A 22,408-nucleotide genomic window follows, 5' to 3' on the forward strand; every position below is an offset into this window, starting at 1 on the left:
TTTAAATCTGTAATCAACTTTAATATTTTTATATAAACAATCAGTAAAGAACACACAGAATTATACAATCATTTAAACGTCAACAGGAAATAAAACTTTTATTGAACACTAGTATAATATTCAGTTATATAACATCAGAAACTCCACAGTGTAATTCACTACACAAAGTGAAACAAAATATAAACACCTCATCAAAAATTAAGGTTTACAGAGCTCTACTGGTCAGCTCGTTGGTCACGAGCAAAGTGGCAGAAAAAAACATCTCAATATTTCTACAAGATACAGAGAAAGTTCACATGTAAAATACTTAAGCAGGCAGGTAATATACATAATCATACACAAAGGCAACTAGTATCATTCTACAGCATCTGGCTCTAATACTTTACGCTTCATTTTCATAAAGATTAGATTTATTGTGGCTTTTTGTTTATTGAAGTGTACCAGTCGTTGCTCAGTGAATAGAAAGGAAAGGGGCACCTTCTGGCTATGGCTGTACTTTTTAAAACACAGAGAAAACACTAAATAGTGATTTTACGAAAGGATTGTAGTAATTTTTTGGCAGTGTATATATATCTATTATCTTGCTCTTGTAGATTAAATCTGCACATTAACATTGGTTAGCATTTAAGTGGCAGTTCCTAATGCAATGTGCTCGTTGTGTAACCTTTGTATTAAAATCCTGAGCTAAGAGTATGGTAGTATATGCTAACGGCTGAATACCTAAAGCTTTTTGTTGCTTCATTTTAAGACAGAGTACACCATCTCAGGAACTCTATTTTCATGACCTTTGCGTCTAGATTGCACAGTGCTCAAAAAAGATGCTATATGATTATTCTGTTCCTGCTATTTCTTTTAATAAAATACACCTCTCGTACATAGCCTTACAGTTCTATATTGGTCCAAAGTTTAAGAGAACTGTCTGTGCTATGCAGGCATTCAACGTGGCAGTAGAAAGGAATGATTATTGTGGCAAATCTATGCCTAAATCAGAATTACGATTGAATAAATTTGCTGCTATCCACTGAAGAATGTACAATTCTAAGCACACACAGCAGTCACAGTGATACACAGAGCAGTCCTTTAGACTCTAATGGAATGACTGATAGCTTTATAATAGTGCCATTGACTACATTATCACATGAAACATTTAAAAACTCCTCCTGAAGTAAGCACCTAGTAAGTGCAAGAGGTCCGCCAAAGTGTACAAAGCTAGACTATCTATTTCAGTACATTTTTGTCCCTCTTGCTTATCTTTACCTAAGATGAATTTCCATCTTGGTCTAGAGGCTTACAAGAAGGAAATCACTGGAATGCAGAAGATATATTTACCCAATAATATATAGCATCAACTTTCCTATTTCTCCGTCAATTTACATAGTTTAAAATAGAACATCTTATTAAAAACATCTAGATATGCACGGGATTAAGAAACGCTAACAACATACAAACACACAGACTAGAAATCATTTATCAGCTTACTGTTATGTACAACTGTGTGATACATCATTTCAGTCATGCTCTATCTACACAGATCATATTGCTTAAAAGGATGAAACAGGTGGAGAGTATTTAGTGTGATGAAATGTTTCAAGGGGCTTTAGTTCCACTAGACCTACCATTGATGGGGGGGCCGGGGAGGGGAATGAATGAATTGAGGAAATACAACTTGGTCTAACATTCAGGGTGGCAATGGGGGATCAGTCTTACTGAGGTATTTACAGATACTAACTGTGAGAACTAAATGGAGAAACATTGAAAGGCTTTTTTTAAATTTTATTTCTTGAGCCCAAGAGCAACATCTACCTCCTCCTCCTGCTGTAGGGTGTGCCACTGTGCAATGGGTCGCCTTGGGTTGGCCAACATGTCTGACCAGTGTCGCAGCTCTGCCGCAGTGCTATTGTAGCCCACAAAAACTTTGCCGATAGCATCGTTCTTGCCAATCTTGTCATAGTCCAGGACAGTAACAACAACTTGCACTTTCTGTGGGTGTAAAAAAAAATATTAGAACATTATTAAGATCTGGAATTGAGGGAATGGTATTCAATACTTGACCTCCATTCTTTACTCAATACATAGTTGAGTCATTTGATGTGTTGTGTAAGGTGCTGTATTAATGTAAGTTGTACTGGAATCCAAATTTTGTATTTATATCAGGATGCTTTCCCATGCAATAAGATAATGGCAGAACTAAGGTCAGCCTAAACCTTACATAAATGCTTATTTATGGTGAACTGTTGTGCTTATGAAGGTGCAGAGGATCAGTATTGGAGGAACAGGATATTTCTATGTTTGGTACTTGGTATCAAACACTCTCAGCTCACTTACAAATAGCATATGAAGCTTTTCCACTTCACCTTACAAAATCTCCTTAACCTGTGAAGAATACTTCATTGTACCAATGTGCCATTTTTCTATTCACCACACCAGCCTTCATATGGCCTCCAAGTGCAATTGCTAAATTTGTACCAAACCTTAGGCTGTCATGAGGAACTGGATTGTACAGATTGTACATGCACCACTGTTGGGAAACGCACAAGCCTCTCCCGATAGCCTGAGACAAACCACAAACAATATATGGGCAAGGATCCATGTCTGAGCATTCTGTGACACAGCGTAATGAAAATCAATTCACTCATTCAGGGAGAACAGTTTCTCAGATACTCTCATCATTTCAGATCACAATATCTTTCCCTACAGCACTATCATACCTTTTCTTGAGAAAAAATATTAACCCTTTGATGCCAGTGATTTCTGATTTCCACCACTGAACCAATCTTACCTCAAGCGGATACATTTTACCTCTTGTTCTGTTGGCCGCTAATACGATTATTTACCCAACAGGGAGCCTCGTGTTTTGAATGTGTTTGTTGGTGATTGGGCTGCTGTCTATATTGTCATCAGCAGTGCTCTGGAATACTGTGGACCCACATGACTCAGGAACTGGACTACCGAGACCGCCACAGATTCTGTTTTTTTTNATATTCTTACCCAACAAAATCAATTTTTTTACTCTTCACTCTTAATCCGCCAAATTTGGAGTTCTGTTGCCACTCCACATTTTGCCGGTTTAAGATTAAAAGGAAAGGCGTGGTTTGAGCAGCACTTGGTGGGTTAAGTGTTAATTCTCTCACCTTGTAACCAGACACATTGCTATTACATAGCTGCCAAGCCAAGTGACGGTGTTAATGAAAGCATGCACACTTAGTAATTAACAAGAACGCTCATTGAATATTTATGAAGTCTGAAATTAGAAAATGTATTGTAAAGTTGCCTCCTGATTGACTTTACCTGTATCTGTTCAAATGGTACTTCAAAGCTGAATGACTCGTTGTAGTAAGGGTTAAGAGTGTTCTTCTTAATCGTTGTCTTCTTTTTCTTCAGCCTCTTGCCATTCTGCATCAGGTGAATCTTCACGTAAGGATCTGGGGGAAGTAATGGTGAGGAGCCAGACTGGGGTTAAGTGCTGCTTTGAAGCTCAAAGCACAAAATGCATTTGCAGACAGCGCACATATTTTTCACCTATAAAATATACAGTGAATTCACTTTAAAGTATATCCTGTGAAGCGCTTTGAGATGTCTCAAAGTCGTGATAAGGCGCTATATCAAATGCAAGGATTATTTTTTATTAGTTATTGGCTTTTTTTNAACTCCCTTTCCCTTGCCAAGAACAAAGTTTCATTTCTGTCTCGCTGCTTATTTCAAATCATTATTCACACATTCCCCATCCACATTGATGAGAAACAGATATAATATCTATTTTAAATACGCAATTTGATCAAACTGTTTTCCTTTAGGCAGTATTTTGATTTTTATGATTAAATGGGAATATTAATGGACTATCTTAGGACATCAAAACAACATGTACCAAATGGTTTTGTAGTTCTGCAAATTGGCTTTAAAATGATATGGTAATATAAATAAAATTGTTATTTGTTGAATTTAATTTTTAGTGGAGCTCCAGATATTTCATTTTCTGCTCGCTATAATGACTGCATTTAACGAGAATTTTTTTTCTCAAGTGATCTCCATTTTCTTTAAAATTATGTATTTACTAAATAGTCATGAATAAGTAAACTGATAGAGAATATGTTTTATCATTGTTTTTATGGAGAGTTGATCTTTCCACCAATGGAGAGGGAAAAGTACAAGTTTACCTTTTCGTAACTATGTATACCTATTAAATAGCACGACTGAATTAGCCGTTTCGATATTTCCAGGCATGCCATCAAATGTACATAGGATTTCTGTGAAATATCTGTCTGTCAACTTTCTACATAATCATTAGTCACTCAGTCTCCAGGTACGAAATGCTCTGAGACGTTAATTGGTTCAATAAAAGCTCTTTTTCTAATCCCATTTCCTTCCCTTTTCTCAGTATTCAATGATACTGATACTTACCCAGTCTGTATTTGACTCTCTCAATCATCTCAAGGCACTGATGCTGATCTTCAACCCTACATTTTAGTCTAAATGCAAATGCCACTATGGTTATCTTCAGAGCTGCTTCAGGATCAGATGAGTAGTGTATGGAATGTTCCACTATTCCCACCCAGTGACCAACTGCAGGAAAGGGCAACTGAGTTGGAACATCAGACAAAGCCAGTGAGCCCTCTGGCTGCGAGTCTGGTGCTCTACCACAGGCCAATACACTCATTTTTTGGAAAGAATTTATGTTTATACATAAATAATGAATATTTTGAGCCAAACCAGGCAATGTGCTAGAATAACTGGAAGACGGATGTTCACTGAAAGCAGCACTGTCCAAGTTGTCTCTTTGAAGCACTTGTACTTGTGGGCACTGTCCACTTTCCAATGCGTTTGAACAGTTATGCTTTTAGAAATATTATTTAAAATGTATTTGCTACTACTTTCTGAGATGGGGCTTCATTCCCTACCAGAGGCAATAGCATATGAGTCAATGCTCTCTCTTTTGCCTTACACAGGAACAGGAGTAGACCATTGAGCACCTCAAGCCTGTTCCGCCATTCTATTAGATCACAGATGATCTGTAGCTCAAATTGAAGGTAACCTGGATGCCATTTATTTTCTGAACTGTGAGGCTACTTTACAACCAGCAATAAGCATTACTTTTCCAGAGGTGCTGAGACACACATTCAGAGGTACTTTTCTTGTCACCTTTGGACATAGTGGGAGCATTCAATTACCAGTACAGTTTGAGTGCTCCATCTCTGTGCAGCCTGTTGTGTTGACTATATCTTCTCCTTCCACCAAACAGCCCAAGTGTTCAACGCCCCCCTCCCCCATAAAAGTCATTGCTATTAACTTTCTCCTCCCACGTCCCAAAGTCCCAAGTGCTCAGACGTGCTCTCCTGCTCTAACTGGCCCAAGTGCTCAATCTTTCTGATTCTTCCCCCCCATCAGGTCTTGCTCGTTCAGTCAACCTCACGTTCTTCTACACCAGGTCTGTTCAGACCTTTCCAAAACAGCAGGGCAGTTCCAGTGACCAGGCATGGATGTTGCAAACTGAACATAACAGTACTGTGGCTGCTGTATAAAGCAACACATGTATGTAATAAACTGAGGAAGGCTAAAATTTGAACTGCTCTCATCAGGAACGAAACCCTGTATCTCCGGGAGTGAGGGAAGCGTTTTACCACCGAGCAGCACTCTGCATGTGTTGTGCTGTTCTGCGTGCTCACATTCATAAGGAAAATCACTTGTCGCCACAGGAAAGCTTTCTCCACTGACTGAGAAGAACTTGGGTCAATCTCCCTTTGGTTACCATATTAGGAATCGGAATGTCTTGGAAAGTTTTTTTTTATTCTGATGGAACTGATTGATGGGAAACTTGTGCCTCCCAGCCAACAAAAGGAGATAAAGACTGAAACAATGGGGATAACATAACACTGGCTGTGGGAAGTGAAACACTTTCATTTTTTGTTAAAAGAAACGTTTTTCCAATACATTCATTTTGAAACACAAACACTTTGCTGCATTTGGAGATGAGAGATTGTTAAAGGCCATTAGCGAGGAAACATTCATCATGCTACAAGATTTTTGCTCGGGCACTTTAAAATTAAAGATTGAATTAGGGAATTTCAGGAGAAAATAATCATCAGTGCAAAAGGCTGGAGGCTACGAAATGCAGCATTCCTGTTGGTGACATTACACCCTACATGTACAGGCGTTGGCAAATACACTCTCTGAATAATGAGGTGCTTGTTTTTCCTTCAGCTACACCAGCTGCTTGCATGTTATTCAGTTAGTAATGTGCTTTTTTAAAATTGAATATACTCCGCTTTGATGCAGAAAGTTCATTTTTATTTACTTCCAAGATATCAGGCAGTAATTTTGTTCGGGGTATTTTGGAGAGAGGTTTAGTAACCCCATTAAGTAAAAGCAAAGATTAATAACACTGTCAGGACAGGGCAAGTTCCCTTCACATCTAATCTAATGGAAATAAATGCAAAGTTTTTCTAATCTGAGCTCAGCTTTTGCAATGAGCCCCCATTCCAAATACCCCGGCTTTGTCCCAAATGCACATCTTATTTGTTTCTCTTGAATTAAAGTGGCACATTAATTTACGTCTAAAATTTCTAATTTCAGACCTTTTAATGTTTTAGTAAACAACTGGGAAATGAGTTGCACACCTTGACTGTCTGTCTCTGCCACTGTGCCTTCTTTAAGTTTACCTCCTCATTCCCCTCGTTTAGATCATGACAGAAGACCTTCCTCTTTGACCATTCTTATGGTCAAGTCCTCCCTCCCCCCCGTCACCACGGCATCAGGCTCCGTCACTGTTAAGAGCTCCGTGACTCTGCCTCGCAAGAAAGGGCGCTATATAAATACAAGTAGTAGTTGTTGTTTTGTTGTTCCTGCTCCTGACACCACAGAAGAATCTATAAATGTTGGACACCCTTAACCAACTGGCTATTCTTCAATTATGACCCCTGGTCGTAGATGCTAATAATAGGAGAAGGAAAGTGAGATAGAGAGGATATCACAATCCTTTCCTCGTCCACCTTACACAAACACACTTTCCAACAAGGGTCGTTGGAAATCGGGTAAGGAAAGCTGGCTGGTTTTGTAACATCCTGTCTGAGATCAGATTAAAGATCAGAATTAGGGATTTTCCTACTTTAAATACCACACCATGTGGAGCGTTTACACAAAGAGCAATTAAGTGGCACAAAGCATCTTTACTGCACTTGCTGCCTTTCCCAAGGCAGCAATGATCAAGATTCAGATCGAGTGTGCGGATTTGTGAGCGTGAATCAGTGTCCCAATATTTCATGGCCCGTGCTGTTAATGCACCAAAAACAAGATCATGTTTTTTTTTGCAAACTGCTCAATGCACCTTGTAAATTTCAAGATGCTGCATATAATCATCACTTCAGAAAAGATAAACACTTTTTATTACTAATCCCATTAAGCATCTCTGTCCCTCTGGCAACAACTTGATTGTCAGTTTGAGACAGACTGCAATCAGTAAGATTGTGTTTCCTCCGCCCTGTTGGATTTGTGCGTCAACTAGTATTGCTGCTAGCGTTAAACACATTGATTTATCATTTTGCTTTCCATAAAATGTGGAATTGTTTCCAAAGAAAATCAACTCCAACTCATAGGCTGACAATCTACAAGTGGGGAATGAGCAGCAAATGCTAATCTGAGCAAAGAATGTTAGCGTCAGTAAGAATGAATGATTTCATTTTAACAGGAAAACACATTTGAGGTAAAAGTATAATTTTTACATTTTCCTCCACACTATTTTAGATATTATACAGCGTATAATAGTTTGATGCTGCAATGGGAAGATGTGAGGATAAATATTCTGGGAGGATGAGATCAAAAGGGCCGAAGGGCCTTCTTCATCCAAGCTTTTCTGCTGATCTGGTGAAGAGTTTATGTATCCAATACTTATTTTCTAGAATTATTGTGTGAATTTTTTTAAAAACCTTTTTTAAAAAATCAGAATAATCAGAAGCATCATAAGGCAATGGGGTTCCTCTGTCTAAACAGCTCATCTCTACTTGCAAATAAACTAGTAACCTTTAAAATCCCAAATTCATTTTGCATTGAAGCCTGGAACTGCAAGCTATTAGCCTCCTTTTGCCAGCTTCAACCGTTCTCATGGCGGGAGGCTGAACAAGGCGTCCTGCATACCAGAGGAATTCTCTATATCTGAGGAGGAAGGAGCCCCTGTTTTCAGAGTTGAACACACCTCCTGTTTGACCAGTCTTGGAAAAGACCACCAAATATACAGTCAATCTACTCCACAGTATATGGTGTGAAGTGTTTTGAGGTGTCTCAACGATGTGATAATGCGCTATATCAAATGTAAGGATCATTATTATTATAAAGCTGACCCAGGAGAAATCTGCTGCCTGGACAGTCCCACTTTTCCAGTCCACAGAAGAAACATAAAATAAGTGAAGGCGGTAAATACCAATTATAAATGATAAAGTATTGAATTCAACAGATGTAATAGGAAAAAGGAACAAAATGGCAATTCTGTTTGTGTAAACAGAAAATAATTTGATTTATGACAAGACAGATCTCATAATCTGCCCAGTTACACTATACAACGGGATTACAGAAACACTCTGCAATGGAATTAAGCAGTGTTTCCTACATTGCTCATTAATTTACATTGGTAGTTACAGTTGGCTGGATAGGCTATATGGAATCCATCAATAAGAGAATGAATATTTTTGTAACAATGCTACTGAACAAGATTACTGAGGAGGAAATTTACTTCAAGATACTTTAAGTTTTGATGTATTGAATGTGATCCAGGCAAGTAATGTAGCACGATAGATACGGAGCTTTCTGGATATAGAATTTAGAGTGGGTGGTGGAAGATGTATTGGTTTTGTTTCTAACAGCAGAAACTTTCCTTTACTTTCCCTTACTGTAAGACTAGAGGATACATTTTGTTCACTGATGTTAATGCAAGTTGCAGTTTTAAGCACCATAGCTCAAAGTGTGAGTTTATTCTGTGACAACCATTAGATTGCAATTAACAATGTGAAGTCTGTTGCATCACCCAACACTGGTCAAAGTGTTCTCACCACTGTCTGTATTAATAAGGACTGCGAGGAGATAAAATACTGCACGTGGTATGTGTGTGTGTGGCATTAAGTAATCTTAGTGCTGTGCGTTAAAAACCTAATGTTCTGCAGTGATAGTATAAACACTATGAAAACTAATTCCCCTTTTTTCGTCCTTTCACTTGGCACAGTTTGTACCTATTGATAACTCTTTAAACATTATGATAGAACTCAGTTTTTGCAAGATTAAAATGTTCCCATCAGCATCGCAACCTTGCTATACTGGTGTTTTTGCACGTGTCTGCTCAAGATGGTCTATTTGTATGTTTTATCTATATTTATCTTTAGTACTGATGATAATAATAATAATAATTCTTGCATTTGATATAGCGCTTTTCACGTCGGGAGGACGTCCCAAAGCGCTTCACAGAATACACTGTAAAGTGAATTGACTGTATATTTGTGGGCGAACGCGGCAGCCAATTGCGCACAGCAATGTCCCACAAACAGTCGTAGATTGAAAATGACCAATTTATTATTGTTTTTGGTTTTGGAGGGATTATTATTAGGCTCTGTGTGGAGTAAGGAAACTTGCCCAAGGTTTCGCCCTCTGCCTGGAATTGAACTCAGGTCTCTCGCTTGCAAAGCGAGTGCTCTAACCGCTGAGCTACAGGACTCCACATTCAGAGAGCATAGAGCATTATAAAAGGGAAAAAGGAGCGAGCAAGAGAGTGGGTTAGATTAGGTAGCTTAGGTTGCGAAAAACACCAGTCCAGACTTGATGGGACAAATCCCCTTTCTATACCCTTGACTGTTGCTTAGTGGAGTCCTAGTTGACTGTAGCTTAGTGGTTTGAGCACTTGCCTCATCATCGAGAGGACCTGGAATTGATTCCCGGACAGGGTGAAATGCTGGGCAAGTTTCCTTACTCCACACGCCTCTGTTTACCTAGCAGTAAGTAGGAACCTGGTTGCGATTGGCAGGTCGCTTTTCTGCGGGTAATAATACCTTCATAAGTAAATAAATAATAATAATTTGGTCACTCAATCCACGACTCTTTGCGGACATTGCCGGGCGCAATTGGCTGCCACATTTTTGCCCACAAAATATGTACTCAATTCACTTTACAGTGTATCCTGTAAAGCGCTTTGAGACGTCTCGACGACGCAGTAAGGCGCTATATCAGATGCAAGGATTATTATTATTAATAATAATCATGTTCTGTCACATGGAGGATACTGATGGGAAGGTATGCTATTTACCTTTCACTCTTCTTTTCTTTCAACTCTGTCTCCTGTGATGCCCTAACACTGTGGCCCTAAAGTAGCTGAGAGAAAAAGTGGTGCATCCAAGTACCATCCCTAACATAACAACAACAAGATTACATTTGTATAGCGCCTTTCATGTCAGGAGGATGTCCCAAGGCGCTGGACAGAGTACAGCATTTCAGACCTGGGTTGGGGGGGAAGGGAGGGGAAGGGGGTGGCCGATGGCATGGTCGAAGAGGAGGGTTTGGGACTTGAAGGAGGCTAAGGAGGGGGCGAGGCAGAGTGATTGGGAGTTGGAATTCCAGAGGTTGGGGGCAGAGTGGCTGAAGGCTCTCTCGCCAATGGTGGGGCGGGTGGGTCGGGGGACGTGGAGCAGCCAGAGCCGGCTGAGTGGAGGGAACAGGCGGGTTGGTAGGGGGTTAGGAGGTCGCATAGGTAGGGTGGGGCGAGGCCATGGAGGGCTTTGTATGTGAGGACCAGGATCTTGAACTGGATCCTCTGAAGGATTGGGAGCCAGTGGAGTCGAGCGAGAATGGGGAAGATGGTGTCAAGGAGTTTGGTGCGGGAGAGGACACGGGCTGCAGAGTTCTGGATTCTCTGCAGCCTGTGGAGGGAGGAGTTGGGAAGGCCGACAAGCAGGGCATTTGCGTAGTCGAGCCTGGAGGTGATGAAGGTATGAACAAGAGTTTCAGCGGCCTGAGGGGTGAGGTAGTGATGGAGTCGGGCAATGTTACGGAGGTGAGGGAAGGCAGAGCGGGTCATGGCTTGAATGTGGGGGAAAAAAGACAGTTGAGAGTCGAACAAGACACTACTTGAATTAGCCATCATCAGGCAACTTAAAGAGGTGGTCTCTTGAGCTTCTGTCACAACAGCAACACACACAGATTAAATACTTAGTAGAGCGTGAATGGGAGGGGAACGTGTCAAGCAAACATTCCCCATTCCATCGTGCAGCATCACTGTGTAGCTTTAACGTACTACGTGACACTCGATAGACTGCCTGGCAGTCTGTCGGTTACTAAACAACTATAAAACTTTAAAGTGATGCCAGTTTTTTAAAAAAAATATAATTGCAGTCTGAAAGTTTCGCAATTTTATGTCATTATGTTTACATTTGCATCTGCTGCACTGTTTAACCTTTGCACTTTCTAGCGATTGTCAAAATAAAATGTTGAACAACAGGATGAGTCTCTCAGTGCTGACTCTATTGTAAACAGATTTTTTTCCAGCTAGCAGTCAATCAACACATTTACTTTGGCGATGTATGAACCGCACAACTACCAGGTCGCTAAACAGCTGGATTGAAGTTGCTTTTCATGGGTGGCCCTGCCTAGTGAGATTATTGATCATTGCTTGCTGGGCTGAAAACTACACAATTTAGAAGCTGGACTCAGACGAAATCTGTCCACTCCCAAGAAAGTTTTGTGAGGCTTTGGACAACAGGGTTCAAAGAGGGTCAACGTGTTCAAACACAAAGTTATTGTTTGGAATGCAATCAAACCGACCCAGCAATGAGTATTGAAAGGCTAATTTTATCTACACAGCAGCAGTTTCCTCTAAGCACATTCTATCGACTTTCATTAATAGAGCACTTCTCATATATTAAAAAAGGGAGTGTTCAGTCATCTCTTATCTCCTCTAGCCAGCAGTCACTCCATAAAAGTTATGGGTCATAACAGATGTTGATATTTCAGCTAGATAAAAAAATCGCATATTATCACCTACCTGACAATCCACCCACGTCCATCTTCTTTAAGTTCTTTGCCTCCAGAATGACAACAGTCAATTTACCAGCCGTCGGCACATAGCGGAGAGAGAAACAAATATCACCCAGCTTCTCTTGCTGTAAGAGGAAAGCAAAGCAAACACATCAATTGAGAATCAGATTTAATAAATGTCAGTCTTATTTGACTGCTCAATAATAATGTTTTTCTTTTAAGCAAGACACTATAGTCAGCATCAATTAACAGAATCTGGTTTTATTTTGCAGCTCGTGGGATGTATTTTAGTCTTTATTATTGCTTCCCGAACGCACGATTCACTCTGCGAGTTTTCGCAGAACATCTGTTACAGCAGGATCCACCCCAGCTAATGGAGTGACGTATTTAAGCACATTTTGCTTTGATGGAAGAGTTCAGTTAACCTGCACTTTGAAGCGTGCCAGTTTCTAATATACACCGTATTGAAATTTTCCGTAGTCTGTGGGCAGAGAGAAAAAAAATCAATTTGAAATCAAAATAAAATAATTTATAAATGAGAACTGATCTTAATCGAATGTGAGGCACTGTTTCAATCTTGCATGAGGTAAGTTTCCAAAACAATGTTAATGTGAAGATGGAACAAACTCTCAGGACAAGAACCATTTCATGTTAACTCCCGCCTGCCCCCAGCCCAGTTTTCACTTGCCCCTCCATGTGAACAAAATAGAAATTATAGGTTGCATTTGTGCCCAAAACAAGGCCAGCCCTATAACACTGAGCTTCTTTTCAACCCAGATGCTGTTACAATTCAGCTATCCTTCCCCACCGCTATCCTTTAGAGCTTAACCGGGAGCCTTTTTCCACCCAAGACTCCTTCACTTTGATAGGATTATTTCCTCCTTCAGGCAAAGGATTAATTTAATTTCGCATTGTTTCCCACGTTAATGATCCCATCTGAACACTTTCTTGGATTACTGCACTTAATCCAGTTAATATATCTCTAATCCTGTGTGTAGTTTTATACGTGTAATCGGATCCGGACTACTGTTTGAGTGGCAAAACTGGAGGTGACAATGGTTTCTCTGCTGTCAGGTTTTATCACAAACCTCTCGATTCATCAAAAGACGGTACAAAGTAAAGGTGTTAAATGTTGCTCTCGCTCCATGTTTCTTTAGAGAAAAGTTGGAAAATCAGTATTCCCGTCCTGTCTCCACAACTCCCAGTTCCAGGTTAGATAAGTGAGCAGTTATAATCTTACCGGAACTAAATGACACTCAGTCACATATTTATTAAAATGTCATATCTGCAAGGATATTTAAAACCAGGTTGTCATGCTGGGAGCACTCAACCAGACTGATATGTGGGCTCCAAGGAGCTGTTAGTTGAGAGACCAAAGAAGGTGTTTATTTCACATAATCTTTATGTTGCAACACAAATGCCACAGTTCCTCTTCTTTTCATTTTACAGCTAAAGCATATGACCTATTACACAAATGAGCTCCCATTGTTAATCAGCAGCATTTCGGTCTCAAAATTACACACGCTTCTATATTCTGCGTGCAAATTGACTGCCATATTCGCCAACAAATACACAGCTGCTGCACTTTACATTAAAATCCTGACAAGTGTTTGAGATGTCTCAGTAACGTGATAAGCTGCTGCATTGAATTACTATTTTAATTACTGAAATCGAACAACGCTATGGATTGAAATATTCCTTGCGCTTTGACATATTCCTGTGTTTCAGAATAATTAGAATTTCCTATATAACCATTCTGTAAATAATGTGCAAAATAGACATTTTAAAAAAAGGGCAGATAAACTGAATACTGGGTATGGCCTTTAGCCTCTCCGCCACCCTTGTTCCCTCCCTTGCCTACTTCAAGGTATGTCTCAAGACATTCCTCTTCGACCGCACCTTCAGTCACACTCCTACCCCTATCCTGCCCCTTCCTGATCCCAACCCACCAGCTTGGGTCCAAATCTCTGATTGTCCAGCGTCTTGGGACATCCTCCTGATATGAAAGGTGCTGCACAAATGTAATCTATTTTTGTTTTTACGTAATCAATTTAATAATTTTCTGGTAAAACCTAAAAAAAAACTGCAAGTAAACAAAGAGTTTGCTGCATGTGAGCAGAGGAAAAAAGAAAGGCAACTATAATGTGTTGACAGTCTCATGTATTTACTGAAACACAAGGGTGCATTCAGACCACACATCACAATGCTGAAAGCTGTCTGTTACCAGAGGCCAAAATGTCAAAAACAGAACTGGTTGTCCTATCAAAAAAGTGCCCAAACATTTTCACTATTTCAGCAAATAAATCCTCTCGCAATGTTTCCAGCTCCCTCAGTCTCTCCAGCAATGCCTGCAGCGAGATGCTATGCTCTAATGATCCCATCTCATTCCATTTTGCCACTCGGCTTAGTTTGGCTTCCACCTGATAATATTCTTCAATGTCTCATAGGTCTGTGCAGGCCATTGCACAACACAAAATTAATTTCACTCAAAGAGGAGCGCTAATAATATGACTTGTGACAACACGGATGCCAGATGAACTAGAACGTGTCGTACAGTGATTGAGCAGAGTGATTATCCGACACAAAATGAAATTCAGTTTAACTGGTTGTAACATCAAACCGAACCAAACAACAAGTGGGACTGGCTTTTAGCACTTCACAACAATCTTGAAATTAAATGCGGCAGAACTTACATTGATTTATTGGCACCTTTTATGTCGGGAACACCTCTCAAAGCATGTTACACAGCGGACTAGGTACTCGACCCCCCCCCCCCACAGAGGGGAAGAGGGGGGGGCAGTTGTGGAAGCCAACGGAGATGTGGGGGCAAAGATGACCCTTAGGGGTACATCTTGATAACGTAGATTATATTATTGTTTGATTGTTCACCAATGCTTCTAAAAGCCTGCATCTGAGCTGTCACAACAACAACAACAACAACAAATTGTACTTATAAAACGCCTTTCATTTTGGGAAGATGTCCCAAGTCGCTAGACAGTCAATGGTTTGCACCCAAGCTGGGGGTTGGATGCGGGAGGGGTGGGGGCCAAGGGGGATAAGGATGGAAAGATGACCGAAGGTGCGATCAAAGAGAAAGTCTTGAGACAGATCTTCAAGGAAGGCAGTATATCAATAGCATTGACAGTGATACAGGATTAAACACGGTTTTATTCTTGGACTTTGTTGCCTCCAGGTCAGGTCTGTGGTTCGTTACGCCAGAAGAAATGTCCCAGAATGGAATTTTTCCTTTTAACTGGCATTAAACATTATTTTAATGAGGAAATATGCCTTTAGGCTTGGGAGCAGCCAACTTCCATTGTTGCCACGACGATGCCGGGAATGATGCAGCCAATGCCGTGGACTTTTGTTTTTATTGTTATAATGACAAATCAAATTGATGGTATTCACAAGGAGAAAAATGCATTAGATTTATTGTAAAAAAAAACGTTGCAGCTGATTTTTGAGTAGATGTGTTGACATTTCATTAGATCATTGTTATTCTCTTCTCTGCCCTTGGCAAGAAGAGGAGGAAGTGTTAAGCAGTGTGTAGGTATTTGTAGCGTGAGTGCAAATTGGTGGGTGCCAGATTCACAAGCAGAATAGTTAAATATAAAACGGAACTGACAGAGTGAAATTAAGATCAGGTACCACACTGATAGTCTTACATAACTATGTGTCCTTTCAACGGGTGGAAAAAAATGTAGAATTCAAGAGCATTCGAAGACTTGAAGTGAGCTACAAAGATTTTGTTCCTGAATTAATGAACCCAGTAACTCAGCACTGTTGCGGTATTTTGCTTGTTGTATGGCCTTTGACGTGAAACTAAAACATACCAAACAAACAATTTCTATCTCGTGTGATCTGGTAACTGTGGCAAACTGCTTATGTTTTCAGAGAACAGACAGCAACCACCACACGCCCGGCATTCTCAACTCAACAAATACGGCTTCTATTTTTTTTGGATTCCAGCTTTGAATTCTGCTTCACTGGAGCAAATGTCAGGCAATCGCTGTTTCATTAGCACCATTGCCTCACAAACATGGAGTACTTACAAAGACTACCAATATTGAATAGATGCATCATTGCAATATGTCCACCATCCCACCAGATTACCAATTAATAAATGATGCATTACATTCACGTTGAGGCAGTATTTGGGGTTTTAATCGTTTGGGTTTCCCAGCCAGAAGAGCCTGAGGATCCTCAACTCAATGAGACTGGAAGCAGGTGAAGATTCACAAACACTGGAGCTGCACCAGAAAGTTATCTTGATTTTTAAAAGAAGATTTGGAAATTAACATGTGGATGCCTTCACCCCCAAACTGCAAACTGCAGGAGAGCCAATGGAGATTGGGGACAATGCAGTTAAAAAAAAATCTCTTCTTAGTCATAAGAAGTGAAAGAATCTTTTTCTTTTTTAAAACTAAAAGTGGAATAAAATGTTTTTTGGATCCACATATGGATTGATCACATATAATAATAATAATAATAATAATAATAATCCTTGCATTTGATATAGCGCCTTATCATTGAGACATCTCAAAGCACTTCACAGAATATACTGTAGAGTGAATTTACTCAATATTTTGTGGGCGAAACAAGGCAGTGAATTGCGCACAGCAGTGTCCCACAAATAAGCATGGACTGGGTGACTAAAGTATTATTGATCACATGTAGCTATACGATATACATAACAGGGTATATTTTGTATGCATTGTGGGCCGAGTGGGATTGATGGGCTAAATGTTTTTTTCTCTAGTTTCCACTTTCTTATGTTGTTTTCCTGCAGGTTTATCTCAACAGCAAGGTCCTAGGTCAGTCTGTAGCACAAAGTGCTACACCCTAATGCACAGAAATTAATACACGAGGAATGTGTAAAGTAGGAATACTGTATGTGAAATGCAGCTTAATCTCACCCTGGATTTGAATGAGATTTAGGACAATTACCTCCTCTTTCTCAGCCCCCTGCAGATCACGCCACTCTTCAGTTACATGACCAAAGTCCACAGTGTTCATAGGCACTTTTACTTCTCCAATGACATCATGTTTGGAGAATCGATCAAAGTCGTAAACTGCCATCACCAGGGTTTTCCCTCCCAGCTCGGCATATGGAATCTGGAGGAGGTAATGAAGAATAAATCCACATAGTAAAGAAGAATTCACCACCATGCAAATCGATTTCTCTGTTCTTTCACCTGTCACCTGGATTAAATTGAAATTGGTAAAAATTATGAATTGAATTTTCTTATAGAAATCACTGACAGAGTATCTCCTGAACCTAGTCAAGAAGTCAATAGCTGCTTTGTGGCAGTCCACATATCACTGAATAAGAGTTATCCAACCCAATCACTTGTGGATATTACTTTGCTAGAACTTTAGTTGTAAATAATAGACGCTTTGAAAAAGTTGTTTGACAATGCTTTAGCTCCACTGACATTATATCTATGTTAAAAAACCTTGTGAAATTCTTGTAATAGCTAAATTAAAACATTTCTTCTCTTGACAATAGTTTGATGTATTTGCTTCCTGTTGCGTAAAATACACTCTCGAATTTTTAGGTCATTGGACATTCTTAAAATCATATGGAGGCCTTTGCATCAAAATACTTCCTTTAATTTGACTTCCTTGAACACATGCTTTTGGGATTTAACATTACAGATCATTGAAGTTAAGACTGAATTTAAGAATATTCCATAATTCTGCTTTATGTTACATTGTCAGCCACAATGGTTAAGGCTAGATGGAATACTGGTCTTCAACTGAGGATAGGAACATTTTGCCTGTGATGGCTATTAGGATTCAATAGAGCATTGATATTCACCATTCAGATTCAGAAATTACTAGTTCATGGCCTCAACGGTTTTCACAAACCTAGCCCAATATAAATCAGTGACTGAACCAGGAGTGTAGGAGAGAATGACAAGAAAAATACCTTGAAAATGAAAGTTTCATTGAAGGAAGGATTCAGAGTCTTTCGGTGGACTTTAGTTTCATATTTCTTCTTCTTATCAGGTAGCAAAAAGACCTTCACATAGGGATCAGATGTACCTCCAATATCTAGGGCAGGCAGTTCAGCCGCTTGAATAATCCCCACCACAAGCTGCAGTAAGACACAAAACAAAGAGGATTTAATAGACATTTCTACAGCAGGTCCATCATTTCTGGGAATGGTATTTAAAGCTTTTGTTCTTCTGAACTGAACTCAGAAGCTCCAGAGAATATTTAGATTGCACAGTCCACTCCATCTTCGTAGACCAGACAAAGTGGTAATTACATTTCCCATTACAGCTCTAAACACCTGAGCTGAACCAAGCCAGCTTTCTGTTTTCTAATGAAACAAATGAAATTAAAATTTGATAAATGCACCAGATCAGTGGAAAGTCAACCAGCTCACTACAGTCAGCCATGGTAACAAACCCCATTCAAATCATCGCCATAATTATGTTCTGGAAAGAAAAATGTCAGAAGCCAATACAGCAGCAGTTGATGCCATATTATTTTGAATGACAACTGCATAATTCAACTTAAATTTATTCTCTACAGATATTAACAACCGGTTTACTTTAGAAAAATAAACATTGCATACTTAATCAATGAGCATATTCCCCTGTGCTCAGTTGGATAAAAATGAAGATTCTTTCTAATAACTACCTACATTTTATTCATGTATTCACTTTGTTACAGAATAACATATCGTGCCTGATTTTCAACCCATTTTCCTCAATGTGAGTGGTGCTTAGTTCTGCATGTTAAGCTTTAAACTGATTCGTGCTTTGTTGTACAAACGTGCTATTTTTAAGTTTTTTTTTCGTGCCAGAACATTCAACAACAACAACTTGGATTTATATAGTACTCTCCACGCTGGACGGCGTCTCAGAGCGCTTCACAGTAATGGATCCCGGGGCCGAGCCAGGGGGAGGGGGAGGAAGGTGACCCAAGGCGCGGTCGAAAAGAAAGGTCTTTAGCCAAGACCTGAAAATAGGAAGAGAGAGAGCGAGGCAAAGGGAATGAGGAAGGGAGTTCCAGAGCCTCGGAACATAGTGGCTGAAGGCACGGCCGCCGAGAGTGGAGTGCAGGATTCGGGGGACAAGGAGGCGGCCAGTCCTGTAGGAACGAAGGCAACGGGCACTGTTTTGAGGAGAGAGGTCAGAGAGATAGTGGGGTGCAGAGGAGTGGAGGGATTTGAATACAAGGGTGAGGATCTTGCAGTCTGGCAAGGACTGGGGTAATCGGCGAGCGGAGTTTGGTGCAGAGTTTGAAAACATTCCTAGATATGCTGATCTTGTGCAGTGTAAAAACACTGTGCAACAAAACAAAAGGATTTTTTGGACATCACAGAGAAGCTGTGTTCAGAAAACTTGGGTATCTCTTGATGCTTTTGGCTACCTTTCCTATCCCCTCCTCCCAGCTCAGGTTATGTGAAGTGCTTTGAGACATCCTTTAAACTAAGCTCAAATTGTTGTTGTTTAGAGCAACGGCTGGTTGTGCTGTGAATGACTCTGCTTCTCAAAGGCCAATTCCAAGAAACCATTGGATTTCTGGCTTGCGGACAATGGCAATGAAATGCTGGTTCAAAGGATGATGACTGAACAAAACAAAGTATTCAGATTGAAGCTAATAATGCCAATCTGTAAACTGGACATTCAGTATGGGGCCCATCAGCTTGTCGGAGATATAATAATAATCCTTGTATTTGATACAGCACCTTATCAATCCTCAAGATGTCTCAAAGCATTTCACAGACTATACTATAGAGTAAATTGACTGCATATTTTGTGGGTGAAATGCGGCAGCCAATTGAGCACAGCAGTGTCACACAAACAGTTATGGATTGAAGGGACCAATTTATTATTATTTTATTATAAAGAATTATTACCCCTGAAAAACAGACTATTCTTGTATAGCCCCCCTGTACCACTTACAATACTGTATTTTTCTGAAAAAAAAGCGTATACTATATATTTTTGAGGTACAATACGGTACTTGGGCACCTGATTGTTCTGAAAGTCATAATCCAAAGAAAACTGTATTTTTCCAAGTTTCTCGACTTCTTTTTCTTCCTCTTTCCCTTCTTCAGTGAGGCCGGTCTCTGCATCATCATCATCATCCTTCACAGCCTGCAGACAGGGAAGGTACACTGTAATGATTGCTTGTTACGTCCAATGTAAATTCAAAGGTGAGGAGCTCGTCCCAGACTCTATTGAAAAGCTATTAGAAGCAGGCAGTAAATGCTTTAATCTTCATTAGGAATGGCACAACATAGGGTTTTTTTTCTTACTGTTACTGCTAACTAACAACAAGTGTGCAGTGGAAACTCCCGCCAAGCATCACAGGCAAGTCAAGTCGTTCAAATCAGTTGCAGCATCTTAAAACTCATGAGCACACTGTCGACTTGATATTAAAACAAATCCCTTTCTGACCAATGGTATTTTAATGTAAGAACTGTGGACGAACATGCTGTTGACAGGCAAGTCAGAGTGGTTTATGAGAAGTCAAGCCCAGCTCCACATGCAGTAACTAAAGTGGGACCCTTAGTTAAAATGATATCAAATAAGGTAGTTCTAACAGTTCTGAGAACCCCTGTTGTGCTTTTTAATGATAGCTAAACTAAAGCAACAGAGCTGTTACATGCCAGCTGTATATTTCTAAAGTAACCACAGGTCTCTCCTAAATGGTAATTCTAATTCAGAGTTACCAGGGGCATAGATGCACACATTTGAGCCTTTAGGATAATGGATGTTTCTCACTCATTAAAATATACAATATAAATTATTTTATTTTTGTGGCCATACTTTTACAATAATGTGGGGATATGTACAATGGCTTGTAACGTAGCTGACATTTACTGTAATTGTGTTCAAATCAGGACAGAGTTCTCAATCAAATTCTGTCTTTGGAATTAAACTATGTCAGGCTTAATTATGAATTTCCAATCTTGGCCCAATAGATATCACTGAGTTTGATGTTTCTTTGGACAGAGGATAAAGATGATCATGTTTAGGCGCTGAGGCACAATGCTCATCTGTCATTCCAGTCTGAGTTACTATCTACCTTCACAGTGGGGGTACTTTGAATCTGTGTGTGTGCGTGCGTGCAGCTTTTTTGGGGGGTACATCATTACAAGAGTCCTGTTGTTCCCAAAACTGCAGTTATTATCTCCCCAGACTTGAAGGGGAACTGGAAAATGACAGATTTCAGACCAATTTGTTCCCATTCAGCTGCTAGCAGTATAACTAGCAACTGGGTACTTTTTAAATCTGCATTTGAAAGGGTGTAGCTATTTCTCTTGACTATGCTTGCTGCCAAGCTAAATCAATCATTACTGTGAAATGCGACGATCAAGGCGTATAATACCACAGTGCTATATTTTATGTTCCATGCGTGAATATATTAAAATTGGGCATAAATGTGTCAACGGGCAAGGTCACAGCATTCATAAGAAGTGAATTCAATATTATACATAGCATGCGTCTTTATGTACAAAATGTGATAGCCACAAAAATAATTGAGAAAAGTAAGGAACTCATTACTGATGGCAAATTAATCCAGCTAATATGATTTCGCTTTCATTATTGTGTTTAGGATTTTTTTTGTGTGGGAATTTACGATTAAATCAACCATTATCCTAAAAGTCAAAAGTTGTTCGGTTCTGAATGTGCCAGAGAACTACTGATGAAAGCTGGAACCAGGTAGTCAAGATTCTTTATAGAGCATGAGATTATTATACACAGGTCAAAACAGTGAAAGAAACCTACCCCAATTGAAAATCCAGAACAGTCATGAGACACAACACAGATAAGGAAGGACATAGAAGGAAGAAATCAAAATTATGACAACCACAAACAAGCAGTAAATAAAGACACCGGAAAACCGTGGTGAAATGAGCTCAAAGCTTCCGTCAAATCAAGAACGTTATTGTTTTCACATGATTTGGAAGCTTTTTACCTTTTGTTTATCGCAATCAGAACGTAATGATGTGTTTGAACACAATTCGACCTAATATAATTTGAAGGAAGTAAATTGAGAATCATTTGGAATCTTTTAGAATGATATAAACATTGTGTGAAAAGGATTGATGTGCAGAAATTTACAAAGAGCCATTTCTCCAGGTTCTAAAACATTTACTTTATACAAAACTCAAAGGTTCAATTGGAGCATGTAAAAAATATTCCGTAGTCAACTTGAGAGAGAACCTTTAAGGATTCACATTATCTGCCTCAAACGATTGGCAAAATAACTCTGAAAACACGTTTGTACTTTCCAAGAAACAGCTTAGTGGAGGGGAAAGCTCTAGAAACATTTAGAGATCTTCATAAATAAACTTCACCCTTCACAAGAGCCATACATTATTGAAGGATGCACATATCTCAAAATGCTTCATTTGGTTTGTTCCCTTATTTATTGAAGCATA

The 22,408-nt window shown here is 39.6% G+C and overlaps 1 protein-coding gene across 3 annotated transcripts in view; it reads right to left on the reverse strand.

Annotated features, from left to right (window-relative positions):
* Positions 1 to 22,408, reverse strand: part of syt1a (synaptotagmin Ia) — a 212,991-nt gene continuing 190,583 nt past the window's right edge. For 2 of the 3 annotated variants that reach the window (XM_007895357.2, XM_007895355.2), the window contains 6 exons: positions 19,989 to 20,114; positions 17,930 to 18,097; positions 16,945 to 17,112; positions 12,005 to 12,122; positions 3,289 to 3,422; positions 1 to 1,980 (listed from right to left, as the gene is read on the reverse strand). In XM_007895357.2, coding sequence (XP_007893548.1) covers positions 1,774 to 1,980; positions 3,289 to 3,422; positions 12,005 to 12,122; positions 16,945 to 17,112; positions 17,930 to 18,097; positions 19,989 to 20,114 — 921 coding nt within the window. In that variant the 3' untranslated portion in view covers positions 1 to 1,773. The remainder of the gene's footprint in view (positions 1,981 to 3,288; positions 3,423 to 12,004; positions 12,123 to 16,944; positions 17,113 to 17,929; positions 18,098 to 19,988; positions 20,115 to 22,408) is intronic. The other variant, XM_007895356.2, reaches the window with a different exon arrangement.

This window comes from Callorhinchus milii, unplaced genomic scaffold (genome assembly GCF_018977255.1).
Source record: "Callorhinchus milii isolate IMCB2004 unplaced genomic scaffold, IMCB_Cmil_1.0 Scaffold5, whole genome shotgun sequence".
Lineage (NCBI taxonomy): Eukaryota > Metazoa > Chordata > Chondrichthyes > Chimaeriformes > Callorhinchidae > Callorhinchus > Callorhinchus milii.